Below are 27,906 nucleotides of genomic sequence, written 5' to 3'. Positions count from 1 at the left end.
CTTGTACGGACCTAAGTGTGCCTGCTTATTACATTAGTCTACGCTAATAGTGATGACGGAATGCTCATAGCTTCCATTGCTATCATCATGATGATGATGGATGATAAATCTATGTCATGATTTATATTTTTAATTTTATTTACCATTATTCTTCCTTTTTATTTGTAAACTTTAGTTATTATCTTTTACACTTTTTATTATTATTTTAGTCAGTGTTGTGTGCGTCTATAATTGAGTCGTTTACTTCAAGATAAATTATGAAATTCTGATTACTAAATAAAGACAGATCTAAAACTAACGAAAACATTTTCTTTTTCTATTTAACTTATTTATGAATTTTATGCTGGATGCGGGCAGCGCAGGACCGATCGTCGTGGAGATCCTTGGGGGAGGCCTATGCCCAGCAGTGGGCGTCGTACGGCTGATAATGATGATGATGATGAATTTTAATCAAGAGGGACGTAATAATAAGTTCGACATTTTATCACGTTTTTCTATGACGCCACAGGTTGCTTTTTCATACAAATTCCATATTAATTTTGTGTTTTGACGTTTAGTAAAAAGTAACTGATTTGACTAGTTAAAAACTAGCCTATAATAGTAAACCATACCGGCACTTTACATAATTATGTTATCTCGTGCTCAGCGGTGAAGGAAAACATCGTGACGAAACCCACATACCCGAGAAATGCGTTTCAACATGTGACCTAACTTGTAATGGGCTGGTTTTCCCTTCGGGTTGGAAGGTCAGACGGGCTGTCGCTTCTTTAAAAAACCGGACCTTTTAGGTAAGCGGACCCTTGAAGAACTGATATGATATTTTAATAAATTCGAAAACAAATTCGACAAATTCAAAAATATCTTTATTCAGTAGGTAACATAGTTACACTTTGAATCGTCAATTTTCACATAACGAACGTCTCATCCGCCTAAAACTACTGCAGCTTCTCACAACCTGTATAGCCGGGGAAAAGAAGCTGCAAGAAAAACCGCGGCACAGGGCCCTAGACGTTCTTTACAACAATCATTGGTTTAGGCCTGTGCTGGATTCGAGCCTGCGACCTCAAAGTCAGAGGCAAGCGTTCTACCAACTAGGCTAGCATGGCTTTTTTAAAAAGCAGCCAGTGTAATAACAATGGGAACATTCCCACTTTGGGAAAATTCCCGGGAATGCCACATCACTGTATCGCTTTAAGTTATTCAACGCACGAATTTCAATTCTGTAACATGTTATTACCAATCTACTCTGTGGTAGCCGACATAATATTACCTAATGATTTAATGATAGGTACATAACATAATATAGCATAACGCTTGAAGTGTAGTGTATACACACTCACTCTTCTCCAGCTATAGGGCTTATTACCTACTAGTCAGACAGGCTAAACGCGTAAGGGCTCAAACTGGATGACAGCGGCAGCGGCGCGGCGGCGGCAGCGGCGCGGGGAGCGGCGCGGCGGCCGCTGTTCCGTTCTTGATGCCAGCGGCCAGATGGCGCGGTGTTGCGGCGGTATAGAGTTCTGTCTCGAATGAACGCGATGTCGAAACGGCAACAACGCATTTTCGATTGTAGTTCTTTTGTTTCGTACGATTTATTATGGGCAAAAGAAGATCTGAATCCCTATAATGAACGAAGGAAACAAAAAGGCGAGTTTCAAACGCAGAGACACCGCTCGACTAGAGCGCACCGCTCGTCCTCCGCTCGCCGCGCCGCTGCCATCGAGAACACTTCAATATAAATCTTAGCATTTGAACGCGCCGCTCCCCGCACCGCCGCCGCCGCCGCGCCGCTGCCGCTGTCATCCAGTTTAAGGTCACGGTGGTTGCCATGGTTACTCCCCACCAACTCCCGTTTCCCGATCAATCTTCTATCGTGAGGGTTGTGAGGAGGAGTACCAAGCTGATCAACCCTGGTGTGTGGGTTACTAAAGGCCCCTGACATGGCTCATGTAACGACTACTTACTCACATAAGTATGTTGTAACCGAGACCAACGGCTTAACGATCAGAATGTGTAGTCTAATAGCAGATCGACGGGGCGTAGCCATGGAAACCTAGATGCGTCAAGGTCACGTTGCTATGGTTACGAGAAGCAACGTGACCTTGATGCATCTAGCCTGACGGACAAGTTGGTGTAACTGGGAACCACGTGATATCAATGAGGGAATTAAGGTAATTCAATTACCAAGCTACCCCAAAAAAAATAGATAGCGCTGTAAAAAAGTTCTTAGTGTATACTTCTAATTTCATGGTTAACAGACATAATATGCAATTTTTATCTTTGTTTTTGGGTATAAAAGATGACCCTCGATATTACTCTCAGGCACAACATAACATAACCAATACATTATTGGACAAACAGGAAATACATAACAAAAGAGAAATAGAAAGAGTACAATAGGCGTCCTTATTGCTAAGTAGCAATCTCACAAACAGCACAATGCATCTTCCACCCATTATTATTCTGATCAAAATAAAGAGAAGCAATATAGGTAGCAACATAATTCATATGATCCAAATACACACATAAACAGCCCATATACGTCCCACTGCTGGGCACAGGCCTCCCCTCAAACAACCGGAGGGGGTATGGAGCATACTCCACCACGCTGCTCCAATGCGGGTTGGTGGAGTTGTTTTTACGGCTAATAGCCGGGACCAACGGCTTAACGTGCCCTCCGAAGCACGGAATCGTCTTACTTTGTATATAATAAGGGACTTTCCAGGCTACGCTTCCTAAAAATAATATAAGTATATGGCGCTGTCCATAATTAACGTGATAATTACTCGAGTTCATAATTACTCGAAAATACAATGTAATGGTTGAGTCATGTTCAACAATAATTATTGCTTGATATTTGAATAACAGCCTCCGTGGTCTAGTGGTTAGAGCGTTAGGCTCACGATCTGGAGGTCCGGGTTCGATTCCCGATGGGGACATTGTCGAAATCACTTTGTGAGACTGTCCTTTGTTTGGTAAGGACTTTTCAGGCTTGAATCACCTGATTGTCCGAAAGAGTAAGATGATTCCGTGCTTCGGTGAGCAGTTGGTCCCGGCTATTAGCCGTAAAAACACCTCCACCAACCCGCAGTGGAGCAGCGTGGTGGATTATACTCCATACCCCCTCCGGTTGATTGAGGGGAGGAGGCCTGTGCCCAGCAGTGGGACGTATATAGGCTGTTTATGTAAGTATACCTACCGAAAGTTATTTGGGGCAAAGTATATTTCAATTTCATCGCAAAAATTAAATGCACATTTCGTTATCCATAATCTTAAGTAGCACTAGTTACATTCGATGTATATGAACTAAATATACTAAAATTCTCACTCATATTAATGTATTTAATCACTTTTAGACGGATCCGATAGTAACATGGACTATTGTGGGAACGTTTACAAGTACTGATAAAAGCAACGTGGGTTTATCTGCGTTTAATCGACTTGTCATAATACAGGGTGTTAATGACATCTTAGCGAATACTGAGGGGGATGATTCAGACCATGATTCTGAGTTGATATCAAGTGGAATTTATCCGTCGCAAAAGTATGGAACGGAAAATATATATAGATAGGCAGGCCTAATGCCTATGCATTACGCCCGTTGTCCCTATCAGGGCGGGCATCAGAATAACTAGTAATCGTACGAAACTACTTAACTATTTGTTCGAATAATTATCTAGATTATATATTATTATTCGAATAATGGCCAACTATCATCGCATGAGCGATCTTAATAACAATTTAAAAATTTAAAGCAAACATTTACAGGTCCACATTTCATTATTTACTAATCGTTACTAATATAACAAATAATAGTATATTCGTTATTCGAATGTTTCTTTTTTGAATAAACGAACTTAGAAACAATTTAATTTCGTCATTCGAATATACTAATTTATTTATTTATTCATACATAATATATTGTTTAATTCGATCAAATAAAGATTTTATTTGTCATATCTTCAAATCTTCATAATCGCCAAACAAATAAAACTTTACGATGTTTTAATATAATTATTCATTTGTTTATCTAAATTCTTTGATAGCGGGCGTTTCCTTGGAAAAGAAAATGGATTTATGATTCATAAAGAGTTTTATTTACGAAAATGACTGGAGCGATGAATTATGAAACAGATTTATGTTTATCTTGGACAACATTCACTATTTGACCGGACCATTAGGTAAGATGGCGGTCGAAAAATAAACCATTATTATTTTTAAATACACTGCCATTTCATTCCCGAGAAATACTTTTCGGAGTTATAACTAACCTAACCTGTATTGGCCTGGTTGTCCCTCAGCGAGTTAGAAGGTCAAATAGACAGTCGCTTGTGTAAAAAAAAACCTATTAAATCTTCGGTCGGTTAGGTAAACGGACTCTGTGAAAACTAGATAACACCAGGGGAGATGTGATTATGTATAAAAAAACACGTTTATGCTGTTCTATTCCTTTTTCAGTCTTTAATCAATTCTACGTCCTTTCTAGGCTTCAAACTCTCTCCATACCTCATCCAAATCGGTTAAGAGGTTTAAGCGTGAAAAGGTAACAGACAAGAGTTACTGTGGATTTATTTTTCTCTTCTTCTATCGTGTGGGTTGTGAGGTGGATTACCAACCCCAACAACCCTGGTGTCAGGGTTATTATTGAGCCGCCATAGGCTACTACTTACATCAGTAAGTAGTAACCGGGACCAACGGCTTAACGTGCCTTCGGAAACACGAATCATCTTACTTTTGGACCATCAGGTGATCAGCCTGTAATGTCCTAACCAAACTAGGGATCACTAAGTGATTTTTTTATTTTACTTTTCTGTATCCGTCAGTTGATGGATGCACTCAATCTTATCAAATTACTGTTCACTAATCAATCACCTAAAATTAAATGCACATCATGCTTTATAACACGTTTTTAGATTAGATAAGTTATCCTTATCTTTGGTAGTCTGTTTATGTATATATTTAGGTTATAAAATTAGGTTAAAATCGACCGGCTAGCGGATTCGAAACATAACCATAGAATAAGGAATAATACTACGGATAGAACGGCAACTCTCCGCTCATCTCGCAGACTCGCACACATGCAACCCGATTGACGTGTGCTTAAAATACTGTCGGGTAATTGGCCAATGTAGAATTTTGGAAGGGTTTTTTTAATTTCTGCCTGTCGATTACCCGTCCCTTTCTTTTTCAGCGTCTAAGAAAATGACAGGTATAACTTAAAATAAAATTAGATGGTGTCTGCAGGAATCAGCTCCATTATGTATGTTTAAGTACTTCATAATTCGTATGGTAGGTATTCGTATTTTTTTTTTGTTTTTTTTTTATTAACTTTCTTTGTACTGCTCTATTTATAACATTTTTAATGACCGTATTCCTGGAGGTGGAGGCCTGGAGACCTATAACACAGGGTACCCTAGTTTAGGCTCCAGCCTCTACAAATATTAATAATGTTCATACATTGTTTTAAGTTTACGCGGTTATTATCATAATTAAAGCACATAATAACGGGTTCTTACCGCGTTTAAATGGGGATATGAGACTCCCGATATTTCCCCATTCCCCATATCCCCATGGAGTCTCATATCCCCATTTAAACGCGGTAAGAACCCGTTATTATGTGCTTTAATTATGATAATGTTCATGTTATAAAATGATTGTAAACTAGTATAAGAACAATGTTATTTATAGAGGAAATAAATATTTTACTTACTTATGAGAAATGATACATACTGAACTAAACTGCTACATTGTAGGAGAATACAGATGATACATACATACATACATAAACTCACGCCCGTAATCCCTAATGGGGTGGGCAGAGCCACAAGTAATCAAAGACAACTTGCAGCCACTGTTGATACGAAGTCCAAAGATGGATATGACGAACCTTATGGTGATAAGGGATCAGCCTATCGCCCATAACATTAGTCCATCATTTTAGAGGACACAATCCCTCTGTCGGTTTTTACGACATGCCCGGGAAGAGAAGCAGCTGAACGTGTTCTATGTTTTTTACAATACAGATGATGATTTCATAAAAGTGTTTATTTTGCATATCTGATGACATCAGCTAAGACTATTGAGTGCGCTTTGTTCATTTACGTTTAAGATTTTATTGCGCATTATGGTCTATAGTTTAACCGCGATAACAATCCCATAACCTGAGTTAATGGCATCAACACAGGATTCGAACCTATAATCTTCCAAGTTAGAAGACGAGTTAATATGTTTCGCAAGTGGCGGCCTCCGTGGACAAGTGGCTGAGCGTTGTGCTCACGAAGGTCCCGGGTTCGAATCTCGGTGGGGACAAATCACAAAAGTCACTTTGTGATCCCTAGTTTGGTTAGGACATTACAGGCTGATCGCCGGATTGTCCGAAAGTAAGATCTGTGCTTCAGAAGGCACATTAAGCCAGGCACTTACTGATGTAACTACGTACTCCTTATAAGTCATGTCAGGGGCTTTTGGCGGCTGATAAATAACCCTGACACCACGGTTGATGAAGTTGGTAATCTAACCTAGCCTTACAGCCTACACGATAGAAAAAAAGGAGTTGACCTATCCTGTAGTGGTTTGGGTAACCTGGGCTGGTTTATCCTTCGAGTTGGAAGGTCAGTCGCTTCTGTAAAAATCCGGACCTGTCAATTCGTCTGGTTAGGTAAGTGGACCCCGTGAACACGGGATGACGCTAGGAGGATGATGAATTGTCGAATTTAGAAGTGCGCGATCTGCTTAAAGACCGTTTGTGTACTAAGTAGTAACAAGTTTATTTTTTAGTTAGGTTTATCACCGTTAGAACCGGTAGTATTTCCAATTCCAACTAGTGTTGCCAATCGAAAGATCGTATCGATACTATCGATACATTATCGCACATGAATACTATCTTCTCCTTATCGTGTGGGTTATGAGGTGCATTAGGGTTATTTTTGAGCCGCTAAAGGCCCCTGACATGACTCATGTAACGACTACTTACTTACATCATTATGTAATAACCGGGACCAACGGCTTAACGTGCCTTCCGAAGCACGGATCATCTTATTTTCGGACAATTAAGTGAGCAGCCTGTAATGTCCTAACCAAACTAGGGATCACAAAGTGATTCTTGTGATATGTCCCCACCGGGATTCGAATCCGAGGCCTCCTGATAGAGAGAGCAACGCTCAACAACTGGACCACACAGGCCGTATTGAATACTATAACAACTCAAAACACGTTAACGTAATTATATATTGGCCCCGATTCCTGCAGACATCTCTTAATTTTACTTTAAGTTATACCTGTCATTTTCTTATACGCCGAAAAGAAAAGGGACGGATGATTGACAGCTCTTAATTTTAGGAAGAATGAGTAAATAAATGAATAACCCGGGCGAATTTTTAGACGGTTGTTTTAGATTTGTGGTTAAAATTGACGTGTGTTCCATAAATTTTATGCTTGTCGATTACCCGTCCCTTTCCTTTTCGGCGGATAAGAAAATGACAGATATAACCTAAAATAAAATTAGATGGTGTTTACAGGAATTAGCACCAATATTATTATTATTGCTTGTATGTTGAAGACTTCGATACTATTGATAGTTCGCCAACCGTTTCCCAGCTTTAGTGAATGAGTCACGCGAGGTAAGCTAAGGCTATGACATCAGAGTTTTGCGTTAACCATGAATTACTTCGCGCGATTTCGCAACTAGAACTCTACATTTACGAATGTAAATGTGAAATGAGTGACTGGATCACTGCCGCTGCTTACCGCCCCGCTTTACTTGTCGACAGCAGTAAACGGCCTCCGTGGTCCAGTGGTTGAGCGTTGTGCTCACGATCCGGAGGTCCCGGGTTCGAATCCCGGTGGGGACAAATCACAAAAGTCACTTTGTGATCCTCAGTTTGGTTAGGACATTACAGGCTGATCACCGGATTGTCCGAAAGTAAGATGATCCGTGATTCGGTAGGCACGTTAAGCCGTTGGTCCCGGTTACTACTTACTGATGTATGTAGTCGTTACATGAGTCATGTGAGGGACCTTTAGCGGCTCAATAATAACCCTGACACCAGGGTTGATGAGGCTGGTGATTCACCTTACAACCCACACGATAAGAAGAAGCAGCGAGTGTTTATGTTTATATGCCGCAACACACCCCGGCCACAACACACAATTATCGTGAGTTTTACAACACTAGCTGAGACGGAACTATTTTAAAGACCGTTATAAAGTGGTATGTTATTTATTATTTGAGAATTGTGAGGGCCGAACTGATACAGCCCGCGAGATCACTGCGACCTTGTCAGATCTATTGTGACCTAAATCCCTACATTTAAAAATCCTCCTCTAGACCAATCCGCTGGAAGAAATCCAGCGTCTTTTTGGGAGAAAGTTCCATGACTTCCCGGGGGTCCATTATGTGGCCCCCAAGTGTACGGCTTCTACTATGTATGAGAGCCTCATAGCTGCACAGCAGATGTAGTGGCGTCTCATCCTCCCTTAAGCAGAATCTGCATAAAGGGGACTCGGGTCAGTTCCAGTGGTATGTTACTTGTGGTAAGTTTCAAATAACTTTCAAAGTGAGGTTTTCGATTGAATACCTTGTTGTTGAAACATTAGTCTGCAACACACCGGACACTCCTTACAAAAATCACTTTCTTACCCTGTGACGCTAAACGCGTAAGTGTGTGCGAGACAGTTCACGAGCTCTTCCCCTTACTCTTTACCGACTTACTGTCATTTAAGACTAAAGCATACCTCTGATACTTCATACAAACAACCTCGTTTTACACACGTTTCACACACATTGGCCCCGATTCCTGCAAACACCTCCTAATTTTACTTTAAGTTATACCTGTCATTTTCCTATCCGCCGAAAAGGAAAGGGACGGATGATTGACAGCTCTTAACTTTAGAAAGAATGAGTAAATGAATGAATAACCCGAGCAAATCAAAAAGGTATCTCGCTGGTATGCAAACCGTTTGACGTGTGCTATCAACTTAATCTGTCGGGTTATTGGCCGATGTAAATTTTTTAGACGGTTGTTTTAGATTTCTGCTTAAAATTTACGTGTATTTCATAAAATTTATGCATGTCGATTACCCGTCCCTTTCTTTTTCAGCGGATAAGAAAATGACAGGTATAACTTCAAATAAAATTAGATGGCGTCTGCAGGAATTAGCACCATTGACTGTTGCTGGCAACACAAGTATAAAATAATTATTAAATTAATATTTTTTACATGGCAATGTTGTATCGAATTGAATGGCCGACGCCTCCCGCGAAAGTGTATTTTAATAATTATAAAAAACATAATCAAATAGTGACAAGGAACAAACAAAAAAGAAGGAGCTCGGTGGCGCAGCGGTAAACGCGCTCGGTCTGCGATTGTTGAAGTTAAGCAACTTTCGCAAAGGCCGGTCATAGGCTTAGACGTTTAGTGAGACTTACAGTTCAATTTGTCAAAAAAGTTAATGTGACACGGTACCAAAGTGTTACATATTAATGCTCGTGACCGTAAGAGAAGTTAGGTAAGCGGATGACATCACGACGAATTAGATCATTCATGTGTGATCGATGCTTAAATACTTAACGTGTTAAATACTAAGCCTACAGGTGTAGGCAGTAATTAACCTTGGAGGTGTTTTACTTAAACAGCGGCACGGTATGATGGCCGTTCTGACATAAATAATGCTACCTAGTACAACTCACTACGTCAATACAGTTATAAATTAAGACGAAACTTGATGAATATAATAAAGGACAGCTATTTGTTCCTTTTAGGGCTTTTAGGGTGACCACAAAAAAAAGTTTTCATCTCGAGCTCCTCCGTGCTTCGGAAGGCACGTTAAGCCGTTGGTCCCGGCTGCATTAGCAGTCGTTAATAACCATCAATTCGCACTGGGCCCGCGTGATGGTTTAAGGCCCGATCTCTCTATCCATCCATAGGGAAGGCCCGTGCCCCAGCAGTGGGGACGTTAATGTGCTGATGATGATGAGGACTCCCACACATTAAACACGATACGATGTCGCGTCGTACGATTGCGTATAATTGCTTCTGCTGTTAATAAGAAGACAAAGAAAGAAAAGACAGATACTCAGAAGATACTGGATCCACCCATTTCATCATCCGTCATCTTTGAATTTCTAATAACAACTGCGCAGGATTGCATCGTGAGTTTCTAACATCACGACGTCGTATCGCGTTTATGTGTGGGAGCCCTTAACGTAGTCTTCTTCTTATCGTGTGGGTTGTGAGGTGGAATACCAGCCTGATTGAGCCGCCAAAGGCCCCTGACATGGTTTGTTTGTTTGTTTGTTTGTATACTCTTTATTGCTTTAGAATACAAGAAAATTTACATATAATTTATCGTTAGATAAAGCATAGGCGAGCTTATACCTAATTGGGATTTCTTCCAGCTAACCTTGGACAGCCTGAAAGAAACTCAGTGGGCCGGTGATATCACGCAATAAATGAGTTAATATCTATGAATAGCAAGTAAACTAAATGTATACTTATTACTAATATTACTAAATAAGTATATAGACTACTTATTGATAATTACATAAATAAGTATTATTACAAGATTATATGGTTCATGTAACGACTACTCACTTACATCAGTAAACAGTAACCGGGACCAACGGCTTAACGTGCCTTCCGAAGCACGGATCATCTTACTTACGTTTAAAGTCGTTATTAATCATATAAAAAACTTGATAAGCTCATGACTATATCTCAATGAGGCATATAGATGGCGCTGCCCAGTCTTAACGTAATAATTACCTATTTTCTCATAATCCATCCATCCACCCACCCACCATCCCACCCACCATCCATCCATCTATCCATCCATCCATCCATCCATCCATCCATCCATCCATCCATCCACCCACCCACCCAAACCCCCACCCAGAAGGAAAGGGACGGGTAATCGACAGGCATAAAATTTATGGAATAAAAAACAAAAAGCGTCTGCAGGAATTAGCACCATTATGCCTGTTATCCATGAAATTAGACGGTTAAACGAAGAAAAACTGTACAGCGCCATCTATATTGATTTAGGGGAACGTACCCTGGAAAGTCCGCCATTAAAACATAGAGTACCGGGTTCTTACCGCATTACCATCAGGGATATGATATACAGGGTGTTAGTGACATCGTAAAGAAAACTTTGAGGGACGATTCAGGCCATGATTCTGAGTTAATATCAAGTGGAATTTTCCGTCGCACGCAAAAATATGGAACTGAAAATAATTAAAAAAAACTAAACGGAAAATTCAACTTGATATTAACACAGAATCATGGTCTGAATCATCCCCCTTAGTATTCGTTACGATGTCACAACACCCTGTATTGATAGACAAGAATGGAGAATGCTACACCGACTGAGAGTAAAGAATGAATTAAATGGTACTTAAAACTAGTATACCCAAATTAATACAAAGTTTACACTCAGACAAAGAGCTTATGTACGTAGCTAGTTAGCAACATTTGGTCAGTCTATGAACTTTTATTAGCTCACAGCTATAAAGATTACAAACTTGTGTAATATACAAAGTATTGTTCGTACATCAGCACTCAGGATAGCTCATGGTATAAGAAGACCAGGTATGCTTATAACTGACAGCTAGCATTTCAAGGTTAGCCCAGCTGACGTCATCCGACCCTGCGTTGTCAATTCGTAAAAAAGAAATTACCCACGTCCAATGTTTTTAATTTACTTTGCAAGGAAATTTTGTACTTTTCTATTTTTTTAGTAAAAGATTTACATACAGTTTGAAAATAATAGTAATTAAATACATTAGTCAATGGCCCCGATTCCTGCAGACATCTCTTAATTTTACTTTAAGTTATACCTGTCATTTTCTTATCCGCCGAAAAGGAAAGGGACGGATGATTGACAGCTCTTAATTTTAGGAAGAATGAGTAAATAAATGAATAACCCGGGCGAATTTTTAGACGGTTGTTTTAGATTTGTGCTTAAAATTGACGTGTGTTCCATAAATTTTATGCTTGTCGATTACCCGTCCCTTTCCTTTTCGGCGGATAAGAAAATGACAGATATAACTTAAAATAAAATTAGATGGTGTTTACAGGAATTAGCACCATTGGCTCCGATTCCTGCAGATACCTTCTAATTTTACTTTAAGTTATACCTGTCATCTTCTTATTCGCCGAAAAGGAAGGAGACGGATGATTGACAGTCGTAAATTTTAGGAAGAATGAGTAAATTTATGAATAATAATGAAAAAATATCTCGCTGGTATGCAAACCGTTTGACGTGTGCTGTCAACTTAATTTTGTCGGGTTATTGGCCGATGTAAGTTGTTTTAGATTACTGCTTAAAATTGACGTAATATGTTCCATAAATTTTATGCCTGTCGATTACCCGTCCCGTTCCTTTTCGACGAATAAGAAAATGACAGGTATAACTTAAAATAAAATTAGATGGCATCTGCAGGAATTAGCACCAATACCGGGTTCTTCCCGTGTTAAAGGGTTAAAATCAGGGATATGAGACTCCCGATATTTCTAAATATCCCGGTAAGAACCCGGTATTATGTTTTAATTATGATAATAACCACATAAACATCAAACAACAGTAACTTAGTACTGTTGACATTATCAAACATATACCTAAGTCTCAATCTTCCCTGGAATGCAGTGGAGTAGCAGCACACCGGGAGAGTGGCTCAAGCCTCGAAAAAAAAATAGATAAAAAAACACACCGGGCATATATCCTCAAATAAACCGGGTCTCTCCATAAACCCTGTGAAAACACCAAGAGGCTTCTAAGATTGTGGAAGGAGTTAGGGTTGGCTTACATAGATAATGCTTATATAGATAGCACACATAATGGGCCACATTAGAGTCTAAATGAAGACATCTTAGAATTTAGGAGTTACGTATGTTTGGATTTGGAAACAAAAAATGTAAGGTATTTTCTAAATTACAAGGTTAAACTGTGGTAAGAATGTAGAGTACCTATGAAGGCTGTCAGCATGACATCTTCTGTTGTCGTGTTGCGGTTAGTATGGAAAAGTAAACAAAAGGGCTATGAACCTTTCTGGCATATCTCAGTGGCGCCACCTAGCGGATTTTTTAAAACTGCGGCGCACGATGAAACCTGTGCAAATCGATAGGGGACACTTGTCTGAACAAAAAAGCTTTAATGGACCTATGCTCTAAAGTGTCACGTTTTCAAGATATCTAGCTTGAAAGTTACGAAAACTGTCGTATGGATAAATCGATTTTACTCTTTATCTATATACAATCGTCATATAGTGACAAAGTGAGTGATTATACATGAAACATTATTTAATATACAACATATTTATCTTATTGAAAAAATGAAATTAATAAATATGTACTTGCAACAACATTAATGGTTTTTGTCTTTGCTATATTATAAAGGAAGTACATAGGTACTTAACTGTGCACACCTTATCTAAGGTTACTAATTGCAAACTGAGTTTATCAGTTTGTGTTATGTATGATATAGGCGTCATTTACTCCTTAACTTGATTTTACTTGACACAACGACAGGATCTAATGAAATATAAAATAAAGTTTACATTTTTATATACGCAATGCGTTTAGTGCGGCATCATTAGTACTCGTTAAAAAGCAGAATTCTCGAAGTTTAAGAAATCTGTGTAAGAGAAACAAAATGTTGTACTTATTAACTGCCATTTTGCTTACTCGTTTAATTCCAGGAACTACGAAAATGGAGGTCTTTTGTTTAAAGTTGCACGAATTTCTATTATTTCGGCGGAATCAACAAGGATAGCGAATAGCCATGCAATAAGTGTGAGTGAGACAACATCATACAATAAATACAATAGGACGATTGGCAGCCGGGTGAACTTTCAGTCAGTTTGCCACTTTCATCTTCAACGTGCGCACGCGCTTTTCTCTGTTCTGAGAATCTATCCTGTTCATTCTGTTGTATTTGTTACCACTGTTGAGTTTGTTAATATTCCTCTTGAGTTTGTTAGTATTTTTGTTGACTTTGTTAGTGTTATTGTTGAATTTGTTGTTGTTGTCTTGGCAAGATGTCCAGCCATGTTGGTGCCAGGCAATGTTTTTTGTTGTGGTGTAAGCACTGTTCGTGGCCCGCGCCGAAGATCTCGGCGTCCTATACAGTCTTACTTGACAACTGAAGATTATATTGCTAGGCACCCCAACATCCTGAATTATGCTCGCCACTTATTTGACGATCGAGAGCTAAGTAATCTTATTTGAACATTGCAAAAATTAAAAATCTCAGTATGCAGTGTATCTGGTATCTATATTATAGTCCCTGGTCAGTATAATACATAAAATGACAATGTATAATTCGGCTCGTTACTCAATCGTGCTTTTCATACTCGAAATGACATATGAAAAAAATTCGTGTATGGAAATAATATATCCTACTTTATCGAAGCTCTCATTATGTAGCGTCTTAGACGAAGTGTAATCAACGCAAAACATTTTTAACAGAAAGTCGTCAACTTATCTCTATTATAATTAGCCAGAGATAGCTCTTACGCCAAGCGTATCACTTGTGTACCAGACTTACGCTTTCAATAGATTTTATAGCCAAGTATTACCACTTAATTATGTATAATAAATGATATTTGCATTTTTTTGTAACAGTAGAGAGTAATCAGTTCATATTAATGCAAGCACAACGGTAAGGCTGTTTTTTCATCTGACATGTGCTACGTTGCTAGGTTTAATATCCACCAATCAGATAATTGGGTCTGATTCTGATCGGCACAATGAACCCGATTGTAGGGTATGCAACGTAGCATCTAGCATGTTACTGGTGGAAACGCAGTCTAAATGTGACGTACTTACTTCATTATTGATGGAACAGTATTCTTATCGTTTCCAGCTAACTACGCAATACCGAATATGCCACATTTAAAAGAGGAAGTGAGGATTGCTTGCGCCCTAATAAATGCTTTCGGAAAACGGGTGACAGATCACCCACTCGTAAATGAAATAATCAACGATATATACCTTAAGCACGACGCCCCAAACTATCTGTGCGAGTTTGTAATACAAAACAATTTAAATCAACGCAGAGCCGCTTTCCAAGCTATAAACTCAAGTGAAGGCTTTCAACAGTTTCCCATCTTATCATATGAGGATCTGTTGATAATGTCTCTGGGGCCGTATCAAGTGACGCAGGCAAGAAGCTACTATGGCGAACACCTAAAAGAAAACGGAACGTTTTTCATTGAAGTGTATGAAGATTTTGAAGTTAACTATAATTTAAATCAATACAACATAGTAGTTTGTGATCCTTGGCTGACAAGAGCTAAAATACTCTCGAGGCACCAGAGCAACAGAATTTATTTTGTATATATCTTGCTAAATAATAGTTTGAAAAACAGAAATAAACTTGTCGGTCACTATTGCAGCTGTATAGTTGGAAAACGGACACTCGGGTGCTGTGCTCATATCATGTGCATAGTTTGGTATATGGGATGGGCTCGGCACCAAGAAATTCAACCCCCTGCTGCCTTTTTAGATCAAGTTATTATTTCTGATGAAGAAGAAGATTGATTATTCAAGAAGACTGATATTCATTATCCTAATAGGTACGAATTTGTATAAAAAAAGCCTATTTGTTATAAGTATATACACTGTATGTATTCAATAACAATTAGTATTGATTTCATTTTTAAGCAAAATATAAATAACTATATGACTACTTTTACGATGTTTTATTTCATACTTATAAAAACACAACTAAGAAAATCGATGAATAATTGAACAATGTGTTCATGTAATATGATTGTTATGAACTAAACAGCTTAAGGTCCCGTTGCATTGAAGGCACACACCCCATTGGTGTGTCTATACGAACTAGGTATGTTCCATACACTGCTGTAAAGTAAAGTAGTCCTAAAAGCGAATTTTCACACCCCACCTGCTTTCACTGTGATTAGACATTTAAGCTGCCTTTCATTGAATAAACATAAAAACTCAAAAAGTGTGAAATTGTTAGACAATCATAGCAAATAACTTTGAGCGTGATTACCACGAGAATAAGTCATGAGCTGTACATCTCACGACTCGTTTCTGGATTTCTTTTAAGTTATACATAAAAGTAAGTTATAGATATTTATTTTATCTATTTTCTATTTATTTATTTTTCAATAAAGTAAATATGTGGTATATTAAACACTAATATTCCATGCATAATCACTTAGTCACTATATTCCAATTGCATATAAAAGTAAAATCGATTTGTTCATACAACACTTTTCGGAACTTTCAAGCTAAATATCTTGAAAACGTGACGCTTTAGAGCATAGGTTCATTAAAGCTTTTTTGTGCAGAAAAGTGCCCCCTATCGATATGCACAGGTTTCATCGTGCGCCGCAGTTTTAAAAAATCCGCTAGGTGGCGCCACCAGGCTATGCCAGCCTCCATAGAGAAATGTTCAATGCCCTTTGTGTTAAAAATTTTAACTTAAAATACAGAATATACCTATACCAGCGGGCTCGGCACGACTATCTACTGCCGCGCGGCGCGGAATTTATCCGAGGGCTTGGACCAATAGGATCAAAGAATGCTATCCACGTGGATATATTAAATCGATGCGTGCACGACGTCGTCGTACGAGTAGATAGCAATTCCGCTAACAACTGTCACTTGCCGATAGTGGATAGTATATCCAAGTGCGTGCACGGCGCCAATATGGCTGCCGTCTGATTTCTACGTATGACATTTCGATTGACATATATTTATCTGCCTCCCGAGAGTGGCAGATAGGCTTGAGATAGGCGTCGTTAGACAAGTATTTGCAAGTTATTTTGAATAAAAATGTCGAGGGGCTACATCAGAAACTTAATAAGTTTTTATGAAGAGAAGAGGGAGAGAAAGGAGCAGCGGAGCGATGTTAGGAACTGCGCGTATATTTATAGTTTGCCAAGAAACGAGTTTCTTGGCAACTATAAGATAAGCCCGGAAATGGTTGAGTACCTTCACGAGGAATTGGAGGATGATTTATCACCCCTTAATTCAGAAGGCTATCCAGCCGATATTAAGGTAAGTAATTTTTTTTCCTGACTTAAGAGGACACTTTTTTCTATTGGATTTTTAAGTGACTTTATTATTATCTCCTAGATCCTAACCGGCTTACGGATACTTGTCAATGGCCACTACCAGCGAGGTAATGGTCAGGATCAAAACACCTCACTGGCTCCAACAACAGTGAGCAAATATTTGACGCAATTTATAGATGCGGTGAATAGAAAGTAAGTATTTACGTAAATTATTTTGAATTATGATAATTTAACAACAATTTTAATATTTTTGTTTATTCTAACAATTATTATAATTTGTACTTTCACAGGCTCAAACCAAAATGGATTGTTTTTCCGGGGTCTGAAGAGGCTCGGCAAGAAGTGGCAGGAGGGTTCAGGCAGAAGTTTGGTGTGCCAAATGTAATTGGTGCCATTGATTGCACACATGTGTCTTTGTTCCCACCACCTGGGTTGACAAAAATTCAATATAAGAACCGACATGATTACATGTCAATCAATGTGCAACTGGTAAATAATACACCATTTTACTCCATTACATAATGTTTACATAACAATTACCAGCCCAGTATGATGTGGTATTCTGACCATTGTTTATTGTTGATTTTAGATCTGTGATGCAGACTGCCGGATCCTCAGTTGTAATGCAAATTACCCAGGCCGGGTCCATGACCAATTTATTTTTAATAACTCATTAATAAAAGATGAGATGAGGAGGCTATATACCAACAGGATTGGAGACTATTTTCTATTGGGTATGTTACATAATCTTTTTATAATTATCTTTCATGCAACAATTATGTTAGTAATGTCATGAGGTGGCTGAAAACAGGGAAGAGTTAAAGGACTGATGGCTATTAAATTAAGCTATTAAATCACTGATTTACGCGAGACACAATATCAAATCTGTTGTCTGGTACCACGGCAGATGAGTGGTAAATTAATAATAATATTAATAAGTAAGATTACATTTAAAATAAAAATTCAATAATATGAGGTATTTATATAATTTCTTTTTTTTTAAATGAGATCAAATTATATAATTAAATAATCATTGTAAATCAGTCTTAATTAGTCACAAATCAGTGTTTAATTCACATTAACAATTATAATAGATATTCTCAATCAAAACTAAACTATCACAATTGTGTTCTGTGCATATCTAATCTATCTAAACTTAACAAAAAAAATAACAACAACAATATTATTGTATTATCTTAAATTAAAACTTTACAAAAACTTCTTTAATCTTGCCTGACGAAGTCTGTAACAAAAAAGAACATAAATAATATATAAATGCTTTCATTATTTTCAGGAGATGCTGGCTATGCGTTGGAGCCATGGCTCATGACTCCAATAAGGAACACCCAAGTGGGTTCTCCAGAGGCACGGTATGACAACTGGCATTGCCGAGCCCGAAACACTATTGAACGCACCAATGGTTACCTGAAGGGCACGTTCCGAATGCTGGGTTTGGATAGGAACATCCACTACGCCCCCGAAAAAGCCTCAGCTATGATTTATGCCGCATGTACCTTGTACAATATCATGCGGCATTTCAGGTTAGTTTCTCTTGAATTGAATTATCATTATTATGTATGATCCTGTATTTCTTAGCCCTTATACGAGGCCTGTGTGTGTTTGAAACATGTGCCTTATGCTCTAATATTATTAATAAATATTTTTATCTTTTAGGCTACCAATGGAACTTGTGGCGGTGCCAGCAGAACCAGTTACATTGTATGAGAACAATAATAACAACAATCGGCGACTGCTTGAAATAGCGCTCAGTAAGCGCCACAATATAGTAGAAAATTACTTTTGAGTAATAAACAAGTCTTTTTTTTATTTAATCTAGTAATTGGGTTTTTTTACTTACCGCTCCCTGTTTTTTAATCTGTTTTGCAGAACCAAATTATTATTTCTCTCCTTCAATAATTGGTTCTGTGTCTGTATGGTGTTGACTATATCCTGTAATGAAGCATTTATATTTTGAAATTAATTCACATTACTGTGATTGATTAATATAAAAATTCAAACAACAAAGTCGCGCGTTACTTTACTTTTAAAACATTTGTCGTTGCTTGCTCTGCCGCAAGAAACTCGACGGCCCGATCTCCTAGCCCAATACGCCGCTGCTGTGATGTGGAAGTGGTAGGGTGCACGTCTCTATGAGCAGTATTCTGGAATGAATGGGTTTTAAAGTAGTGCTTTAATATATTATTAAAATGAGAAAGTTGGAACCTTCACAAACTTACCTGGCTCCGTGTGAAGGTCGACGTGTAAGCGGGTAACATAGGACTTTGTCCCGGGGCCTGCCTGTGTTCTAAATTAAAAACTGGCATCTGGAATAAAATTCGGCTTTTATTTTGGTGCTATAGAGCCTAGATATTTCACTCCATTACGTATACTGTATGAACATGATTTTATAAACATTTACAAAAAGAAAATCGAGTCTTGCCTGTATTTGGCTCTGTGTGGATGTCGACGTGGGGTTGGTGGGACTTTGTGCCCGAACCCGCCTCTGTTCTTCATTGAAGACTGGCATCTGGAATAAAAGCTAGTTTTTATTGGTAATATAGTGGAACAAGAATGTATATGTATATATATATTATGTGATGCAGTGGAAATGAGAGCTATGTGTGGGGTGACTTGACTACTGTAAGTGGAACTCCGTGGACTCTGCCTACCCCAATGGGAAACAGGCGTGATCGTATGTTCTGCTCATTAGGTATACTGGATGAATATGATTTTATGTAACTTCTGATTAAAAAAAGAAAATTGAGTCTTGCCTCTATTTGACGCACTATGGAAGGGACGGCATATCCCAGAGCCTGCCCCTGGTTTTCGATGATTTCAATCTAAAATAAAAGTAGCATTTTATATTGGTGTTACATTACTCCTTAAAAGTAATTATAACTGAAATTCTAAACATGTACACCTCGCTTGCTATTTAAATACTTGCCTCTATTTCATTATTCAATTCCTGTGACTGACCCATTGACGACTCCACAGTTTTATGAGATGGCAGCTCCTAGAAATGGAAATCACTTTAATGTTGGATTTTAGGATTTCATTTATCTTTTTATGTTTGTATATTTTAAATGATAAAATATAATGAATAAAGATAATATTTGTTCACTATATTTGATGTTCTAATTCACTCCAACTTACCCCAATACCTGTCTCCTGTGAGTCGCCACCTATACCAAAAGCCATCTCTGTGCCAATGACACCTAAAATTTTATTTGTTGTCTCGGAGAGGCTTGGCACAGGAATTAAATTGCCTGTGGCGGTCAAAGCCTTACGTAGGCTCGCTCCTTCGCCCCTTGCTTTTTTTTTTAAATCCCGCCAAGTCTGAAATTTTTTTGATTACCAATTAAAATTGTGCTTTACTTCAATACATATAATAATAATTACAATCTAAAATGAAAATATTAAATAAATTATTTACAACAATATTTAAAAAGAGCAATAATTACATGTCGCCATTGTTCTATGGATTTGTCAGGCCCATGTTCCCTCAGCAGCATCCGCAGCGTTTCCCACTGCTGTAGATACTGCTGGCTGCCCAAGGGGCCAGTGAACTCCCCGTTGGCAAAACTGGGGTGTGTACTCATATAATCAACTAACATTTTTTGTTGAGTTAGAGTACTCCTTATTCTGAAACAAGTTATGATGATAAAACAAGATTCTTCGTAAACCAAATAGAACAATTCGGATTTGATACTTACTTCTTTTTCCCTAACTGCGGGTTCATTTCCAAAAAGATCACGAAAATTTTTACTTCACAAAGTTCAAAAGAAGTTGACGACTTTTCTCAGTTCGTTTGTATTTTTTATGTTCGCGTTTTTTTTTTTTGTTCGCGTTTTTTTGTCATTGAAACAATCACAAGACTCATAATAAAACAGTAAAAACTTGTATAGCGCTATCCTTTTCTAATCTTGTGAGTACGTCAAAAATCGCATTTATAAACCAAAAAAAGAAAAAAGATTACGAAATGAACGAATGATTTAGAACAGCACTATTGGGGGTATAGTGTTAACAAATGAAAAAACAACACTTTTATTTCAGATAGCAACATTTTTTTATGCGACGAGTTATAATTTTATCCACGGTAGATAGTGGATCGCGCTGTCAAACCGTGCCCGCAGAGAAGATAGAAACTGCATATATCTTAAACCATACCGCGCCGCGCCGCGGCGCGGCAGTAGATAGTCGTGCCGAGCCCGCTGGAGAATAAAGAGCCATTGCCTACAAATCAACTCAAATTACATTTATTTTTTATAAGACAGTGTTTTTAAACTGTAATCTTTTGATACATAGTTCCATAAAATGAAGGTTATTCGGTGGGTGTTCCATTTCCTTTAAAGTTTTGGGAACCCCTGATGTAACAAAAATTATTATATTATACATAAATAGCCTATATACGTCCCACTGATGGGCACAGGCCTCCCTCCAATCAACATGCTGCTCCACTGCGGGTTAATAATAAAATAAAAATGGCGTTGGACAGGACACATGATGTGGTCTAGAATAAAAAAGTGGACTAAAATCACAGAATGCTACCCCAGAGATGGTAAAAGGCGAAAAGGGAGACCAAACAAAAGGTGGGAAGACAATCTACCACAAGGTTGGAGAAGTTCAACAGGCGACATTTCGGGAAACGGTTTGTCGAACTAGGGTTTCAAAGTCGACAAACAGGTGTGGCGCAATAAGGAGGAGGCCTATGTCCTAGGACAGCCCGGCATACATATAATTAAACATATAGATAATTAAGTAATAAAGTAAAACTATATAATAATGTCGGTGAATAAAGGTCTTTTTTATTTTATTTTTATTGTGCTTATTTTATTCGTTTGTATCCTTTACTTATGTCTTTGTGCAATAAAGAATTATTAATTGATTGATTGCTTTCTTATTAAAGAAAAAAGTTCTATTTACGAATTGGAGTGGGTTTGGAGCATGCTCCACCATTCTGCTCAACTGCAGGTCTAACTACAGTGAGTAAATCTTATTGAGAACATGGCTTGTTATTATGGTTGCCAAATGAACTAACTTGCCACTTAGTAATTAGCATTGCAGTAATTGGAAAATAGTGATCATCAAATTGTTCTTGTTAACATCAATCTGGCATTATGAAACATTGAATAATGCCCATAATATATAGTATAGCCAGCTTGTGTCTTAGGGTTCAAAGTAATTTGGCAAGAATTTAAGTGTCACACACAGATGTTGATGTGCTCCACCTGGTGTGTAGAGTAGAAGATAGTAAGGAATACAGCTACTTTCGAGTTGACCACATTATATTTTTAATTAATTAGGCACACAAAATTATATGTTTCTTACAGTTGGCTGATCGTAGAAGAAAGTAAAAGTATTGCCATTTTATGCATTAAAAAGTAAAAAAAATATAATTTGTTGGGTGTTGCCAACAAGTGTGTTATTAATATCCTTGCTCTTTGATAAAAAGTAATGGATATTTTTAAACTCTGTGAAACTAAGCAGTTCTAGGTCATCTAGAAAACTATTTATATAATACTCAGTCATTCTATTTTATGCAGGAAGTTACACAGCTCGGAACTACCTGTGCTATCTGTGATGTATGAGGAAAATTATCTAAATAACCTATCTATATTATAGGTTATGGATGTTGTACACAGTATCTTAAACACCAGGCAACCAGAACAGATGTGGGTAATTGATCAAAACACTCGAGGCACATCAAAATATTTCAATGCCAAGTCGCGCCAAGAAAAAAATAGAATAAAATTATGGCTTCTTTCAATCATTCGCAAGCATAATTCGAAGGCCAAACGCCGCAGAGACCAGTTCTATGAATGTATCAAACTAATTTACAATTTGTCTTTGTTAAAAACGTAAACATAACTTATATTGACGGAAAAACTTGTTCCCTTCCGCGAAATATGTCGACCGAAAAATTTATCGACAAAATTTCCGTGAACGGTTTCAGTGAGCCAAAACCGTTACTATCGTGTTTAACAACAAAAAATGCGGTGTACTTACGTAAGACGCCCCAAATAATAATCAGATCACGAACATCACACACAAAAATTGATTTTGGTTGTCGCACACAACAAATTTCACAGTAGCAATGACCGACACTAAATATTCACTTGCAATTTTGATATAACGTTACATTTATTTCTTTCGTGTTATTTTCAGTCCATTTTAATTGTAATTAGTATAATTTGTAAAGAAACCCGCGAGAAACACCATTTTGAAAGATTGAAGAAAGATCGGCTGTCAAGGATTTTTCCCCTTTTGTCAGCCTGCCTTGCGTCATTGCGACATTTTGACGTTTGTAAAAATAATGTTGCCAAGTGAAACATTTTTTACCCACTGTCGGCATGAATCCAACTCCATAATTTTATTTTATCTAGCTTGCTAGTTGAGGCTGTATTACTCAATATTAATAATAATACAGTGAAAATCGCCGGTTATTGTCGCACTACATTTAGATTAAATTGTCTTAAGGGGACTCTACGTGTTGGTTTCAGTCCCACCGGACGCACGCTTTTTAAAAGTCCGGGACTCCATAGTCCCGAGAGATATAGGTTTAATAACTAAAACCCGACTACGCAAAAATCGCGCTCCAAAAGGCATGGAAAATATAATATTTACTTCATCAGTTTATTAAATATCCTCTAGATGTCGCCACATTGAATTGTGAATAGTGTGACACCTAATTTGTTAAATTCTGATAAGTTAGAACAGAACAAACGTACCGAGAAACAAACATAGCTGTCAAACATAACCCTTTTTTTGCATTGCCGTAGTCGGTATAAAAATAGATAAATACACTTCTCATCAAAAAAATCGAAACACCTTGCAAGTTTACGTTTTGTCAGGATTATCAGAAAAATGTGTACATTTAGGAATAAATGTTAAATGTCGTTTAATAGTGAGTAATATGAGCTTATCAAAAATCTTAATGTTAATGTTCTAAATTTAAATGAATTTTTCATAGGTTTCGTATTTTGTTAAATGAGTCATTTTTATTCCGTATGGATTATAAAGGAAATGGATAAAACAACACACGTAAATGAAAAAAAAAGCTAAAAAACGTTTATTTAATAACTTGCGTTCAGCTGCTTCTCTTCCCGGGCATGTCGTAAAAACCGACAGAGGGATTGTGTCCTCTAACATGATGGACTAATGTTATGGGCGATAGGCTGATCCCTTATCACCATAAGGTTCATCATGTCCATCTTTGGACTTCGTATCAACAGTGGCTGCAAGTTGTCTTTGATTACTTGTGGCTCTGCCCACCCCATTAGGGATTGCGGGCGTGAGTTTATGTATGTATGTAATAACTTGTATTCCCTCCCCGAGCTCTAATTACTGCTTCCATATGGTTCTTCATTGATCGGATGAGAGTCACGATCACATGCTGTGGTATATTGTCCCATTCCTCTTGGATTGCATCTTGCAGCTGGCTAAGTGTTTCTGGGGCAGGATCTCTTGCTCGAATTCGTCTCTTTAATTCATCCCACAGATGTTCAATGGGATTCATGTCCGGGCTTCTTGCTGGCCATTCCATAATAGAGATATCGACTTCGTTAAGATAATCTCGTACGACGCCCGCGGTGTGAGCCCTAGCATTGTCGTGCATGAATATGAAGCCGTTGCCAATAAAATGTGCATAGGGCATCACATGAGGCTCGAGACACTCTTCGACGTACCGATGACAGTTTAGTGCAGGCAGACGTGGCCCAGACACGAAAGCAAGCTCTGTCTTACCGTCGGCGCTGATTCCTCCCCAAACCGTCCACGAACCGCCACCATAGCTGACCTTTTCTTCAATGCAGCATTGTGCATAGCGTTCTCCGTCTCTTCTGTAGACCTTGTTCCTTCCGTCGTTACCATACAGCATAATTTTACACTCATCAGAAAAGAGAACTTTGCTCCACTGTAGGTATGACCAATTTAGGTGCTCACGTGCAAAGTTAAGGCGCGCTCTTCGATGGTCTGCAGTTAATTTCGGCCCATTTGCTGGCTTATGCGGTACCAGTCCACGATCCTTCAACCTTCTTCTAATTGTAGAGTCACTTACAGCCACCCTTCGTACAACACGAAGCCGCTGCTGCAGTTGAAAAGCGTTAAGGTGATTCGTTTTCCATACAAAAGTTGATGCAGTGCTACAGGAAAACGGTTAGAGGAATATTGTTATAAAACCGATAAATAGTAATATTTTGGTGTATTATTTTCGCAAACTAACAAAAATTTAAGGTCCGAATACGAGAAGTACCATATTTCAGACCCTCAATTTTGATCAATTCTACATTTGTAGTGGTGCAGATTACAGTGTATTTGCTGAGCGTGTAGAGGTGTCAATGTTAGTTTGTGTGCGTGATAGTTTTTTTTTTCTCTAAAGGCTTTGACTACTTGACAAGTGTAATAGAATGTCAGTGACAATTTATAAAGAGATTTTGTATGAAGAGAATAAATATAAATAAAAAACTAAAAATACTACAATCTGAGAAAAGGAATATTGGAAAAATATTTTTGTAATAACACATATTATTTAAACATTTTTAAATAATGGGTAAGTACCGTGTTTTAAAAGAGGACATATATTATAATAAAAAATCAATACATAAAATGAAATGGCTGTATGGGCATAGTTCCCTTTGCCTTACCCTTCGGGGAAAACCAAATCAAAAAAGAAGTTGTTGCATTTGCCGGCCTAAACATTTATAATTAATTGTTTTTCCATCCAACATACAGATTTATTTATATTCTCTTTGCCGCGGACTTTTTGGTGGGACCGGGAACGGGAAGGTTGCTTTCTTCATTGAATAATCTAAATAATCAATACGAAGTAGTGTTTTGTGGTTAATGATCACATTCAGTTAGTCGGAAAACATTCCCGATAGTATTATTAAATCGGAATATTCAATAAACAAAGTGTACCTATCTATTTTCGCTTTGCGCCAACAAGCCGCTTACTTCGTTTGGGGTTCGGAGTAGGAGTCTGCTCCGAGGGTGGGGGCTTAGGTTTCATCATTTCATTAATCATCATCAAGAAAAAAAAACACAAGACATGGCTGTATGGGCATAGTTCCCTTTGCCTTGCCCTTTGGGAAAATAAAATAAGATAAATTTTGAAATTCTTATGTATGATAAACAAACATCACAGACATCATGACAGATCTAAAACTAACGAAAATCTTTTTTCTATTTGACTTATTTATGAATTTTAATCAAGAAAACGTGATAATAAGTTCGACAGCAACCAGTTCAGGTCCCCGAAACAGCCCATTTCAGGCCGCGTATATATGGAAATACTACTTCAATACGTCCCAGCATTTTTTAACGTCCTCGTTAAAAAAAGACGTCCTAACCTGAACTAACTAACCTAACAATGAACACCACGCGTAAATATATGTCCAGAAATGCGCTGCAAGTCGTCTGGACTGGGCGCGAAAACAACATAGAATTCGATTAGCTGCTAAGTGTCCCGCATGCTATCACCAGCTGTCACTGACATACGTATGAAGTCCCGCGGATTTTATTGGAACTAAATGACAAGTCATAATAATTATATGCGGATACTGCGACATCAGCGCCGTGCTTGCGGGACGTCCTGAAGCGCTATTACATCTTTCAAACGCGGTGCGACAAAGTTTGAACCGACGCAATTTAGGAAAAATCTACCTTATTATTACTGTACTGTGATCGTTATTTGTAAAATCATACAATACATATACACAATTCTTTATACACAATATAATTATTATGACATATTGTGGACTTTTCGGTAGACCTACAAAAAAGGAACAATTCAACCATACGTTGTTTTGTTATATCTCAATGGGATCAGGCAGCGTTTTCGCCGAAAGCTCCAAGTCGGCTATATTTGTAACGATAATTATGTTTGACATTCATCATCATTTTTGAACCATTTTATACAAAAAAAAATACTTGTATAAATTATATACCCTAAAGCACGCCCATGAATCACTACTCATTGGTGAAAACCGTATGAAAATCCGTTCAGTAGTTTTTTAGTTAGCCGCATGTTCACTGATGCGATTAATGCCTGTTAGAATTTTACAAAATAAAAAATACGGAAATTACGGAAGGTACTTAAGTGCAAAGTACATTATTGTATAATTATAATATTATTGGTAAAAGTGATACTTTTTGAAAATTCCGTAACAAATAGACGGGTTCGCCAAATTCAATTGTAAAAAAAAATACAAAAAGTATAAACAATTAAAACATGCACTTGGGTTTGAACCGTGAACCTTAAGAATGGCGGCGACTGCTTTACCAAATGCGCCATTTAGAAGTTAGAAGTAGACTTCAAATTATGCATCTCTTTTAATAGCTAACCTAGTTTGCATGTGTGTGTGACAGCTTCGTGTTTGTACACAAATTGAAATGACACCAACTTTTGATGCAATGTTTCAATATGATATCTTCAGTAAATACTTCAAAATTGTAGCTTAACTTAAAGATAATGTATATAAGATTTCGCCACCTAACATTTCACTGGGTCAGAACTCAACACTAAACGAATAAATGGAAAAAAATACGAAAACTGCAGAAGTAACGCCATCTACTGACGCAGCGTTACCTAGCTGACTGAAAGGCATCACCTTAAGGCGTCGATTTCTTAAAGAAGTTGTTACAATAAATCGATCATCTCGCTCAGAAGTGACCCGATTCCTGCCAGATCCTGAACGGCGCGTGAACAAACCAGTCTCCCGATAACGTTTATAGACTCTATGAACAGATGACAGGATTAGATGCAGTCTTGCAGCCACAACACGCTGACTAAGGCCAGAATCCAGCAATGCCACAACTTGGGCGGCTTCTGTGGGCGAAGTATCCATACATTTTAGAAAAAA

General features: G+C 37.9%; 3 protein-coding genes across 3 annotated transcripts in view; 1 reads left to right on the top strand and 2 right to left on the bottom strand.

The window, feature by feature from the left end:
• Positions 1–23,371, bottom strand: part of LOC126376841 (uncharacterized) — a 71,389-nt gene extending 48,018 nt beyond the window's left edge. The window contains exon 1 of the mRNA XM_050024390.1: positions 23,054–23,371. The gene's annotated coding sequence lies outside the window, so the exon portion shown is untranslated. The remainder of the gene's footprint in view (positions 1–23,053) is intronic.
• Positions 16,481–18,912, top strand: LOC126376641 (putative nuclease HARBI1). The gene is made up of 6 exons (XM_050024173.1): positions 16,481–17,030; positions 17,109–17,239; positions 17,338–17,536; positions 17,637–17,781; positions 18,342–18,588; positions 18,722–18,912. Exons 1-6 carry the CDS (start codon positions 16,806–16,808, stop codon positions 18,849–18,851), a joined length of 1,077 nt encoding a protein of 358 aa, XP_049880130.1. The 5' UTR covers positions 16,481–16,805; the 3' UTR covers positions 18,852–18,912.
• On the bottom strand, positions 18,176–21,262 carry LOC126376665 (uncharacterized). The gene is made up of 10 exons (XM_050024212.1): positions 20,761–21,262; positions 20,509–20,689; positions 20,201–20,383; positions 19,992–20,060; positions 19,819–19,887; positions 19,488–19,574; positions 19,285–19,371; positions 19,090–19,209; positions 18,906–18,997; positions 18,176–18,290 (listed from the first exon to the last, which is right to left on the bottom strand). Exons 1-10 carry the CDS (start codon positions 20,784–20,786, stop codon positions 18,257–18,259), a joined length of 948 nt encoding a protein of 315 aa, XP_049880169.1. The 5' UTR covers positions 20,787–21,262; the 3' UTR covers positions 18,176–18,256.
• Positions 23,372–27,906: the final 4,535 nt, after the last annotated feature.

This window comes from Pectinophora gossypiella, chromosome 21 (genome assembly GCF_024362695.1).
Source record: "Pectinophora gossypiella chromosome 21, ilPecGoss1.1, whole genome shotgun sequence".
Taxonomy (NCBI): domain Eukaryota; kingdom Metazoa; phylum Arthropoda; class Insecta; order Lepidoptera; family Gelechiidae; genus Pectinophora; species Pectinophora gossypiella.
The sequence above is the reverse complement of the archived record's forward strand: the minus strand, read 5'-3'. Positions and strand labels throughout refer to the sequence as shown.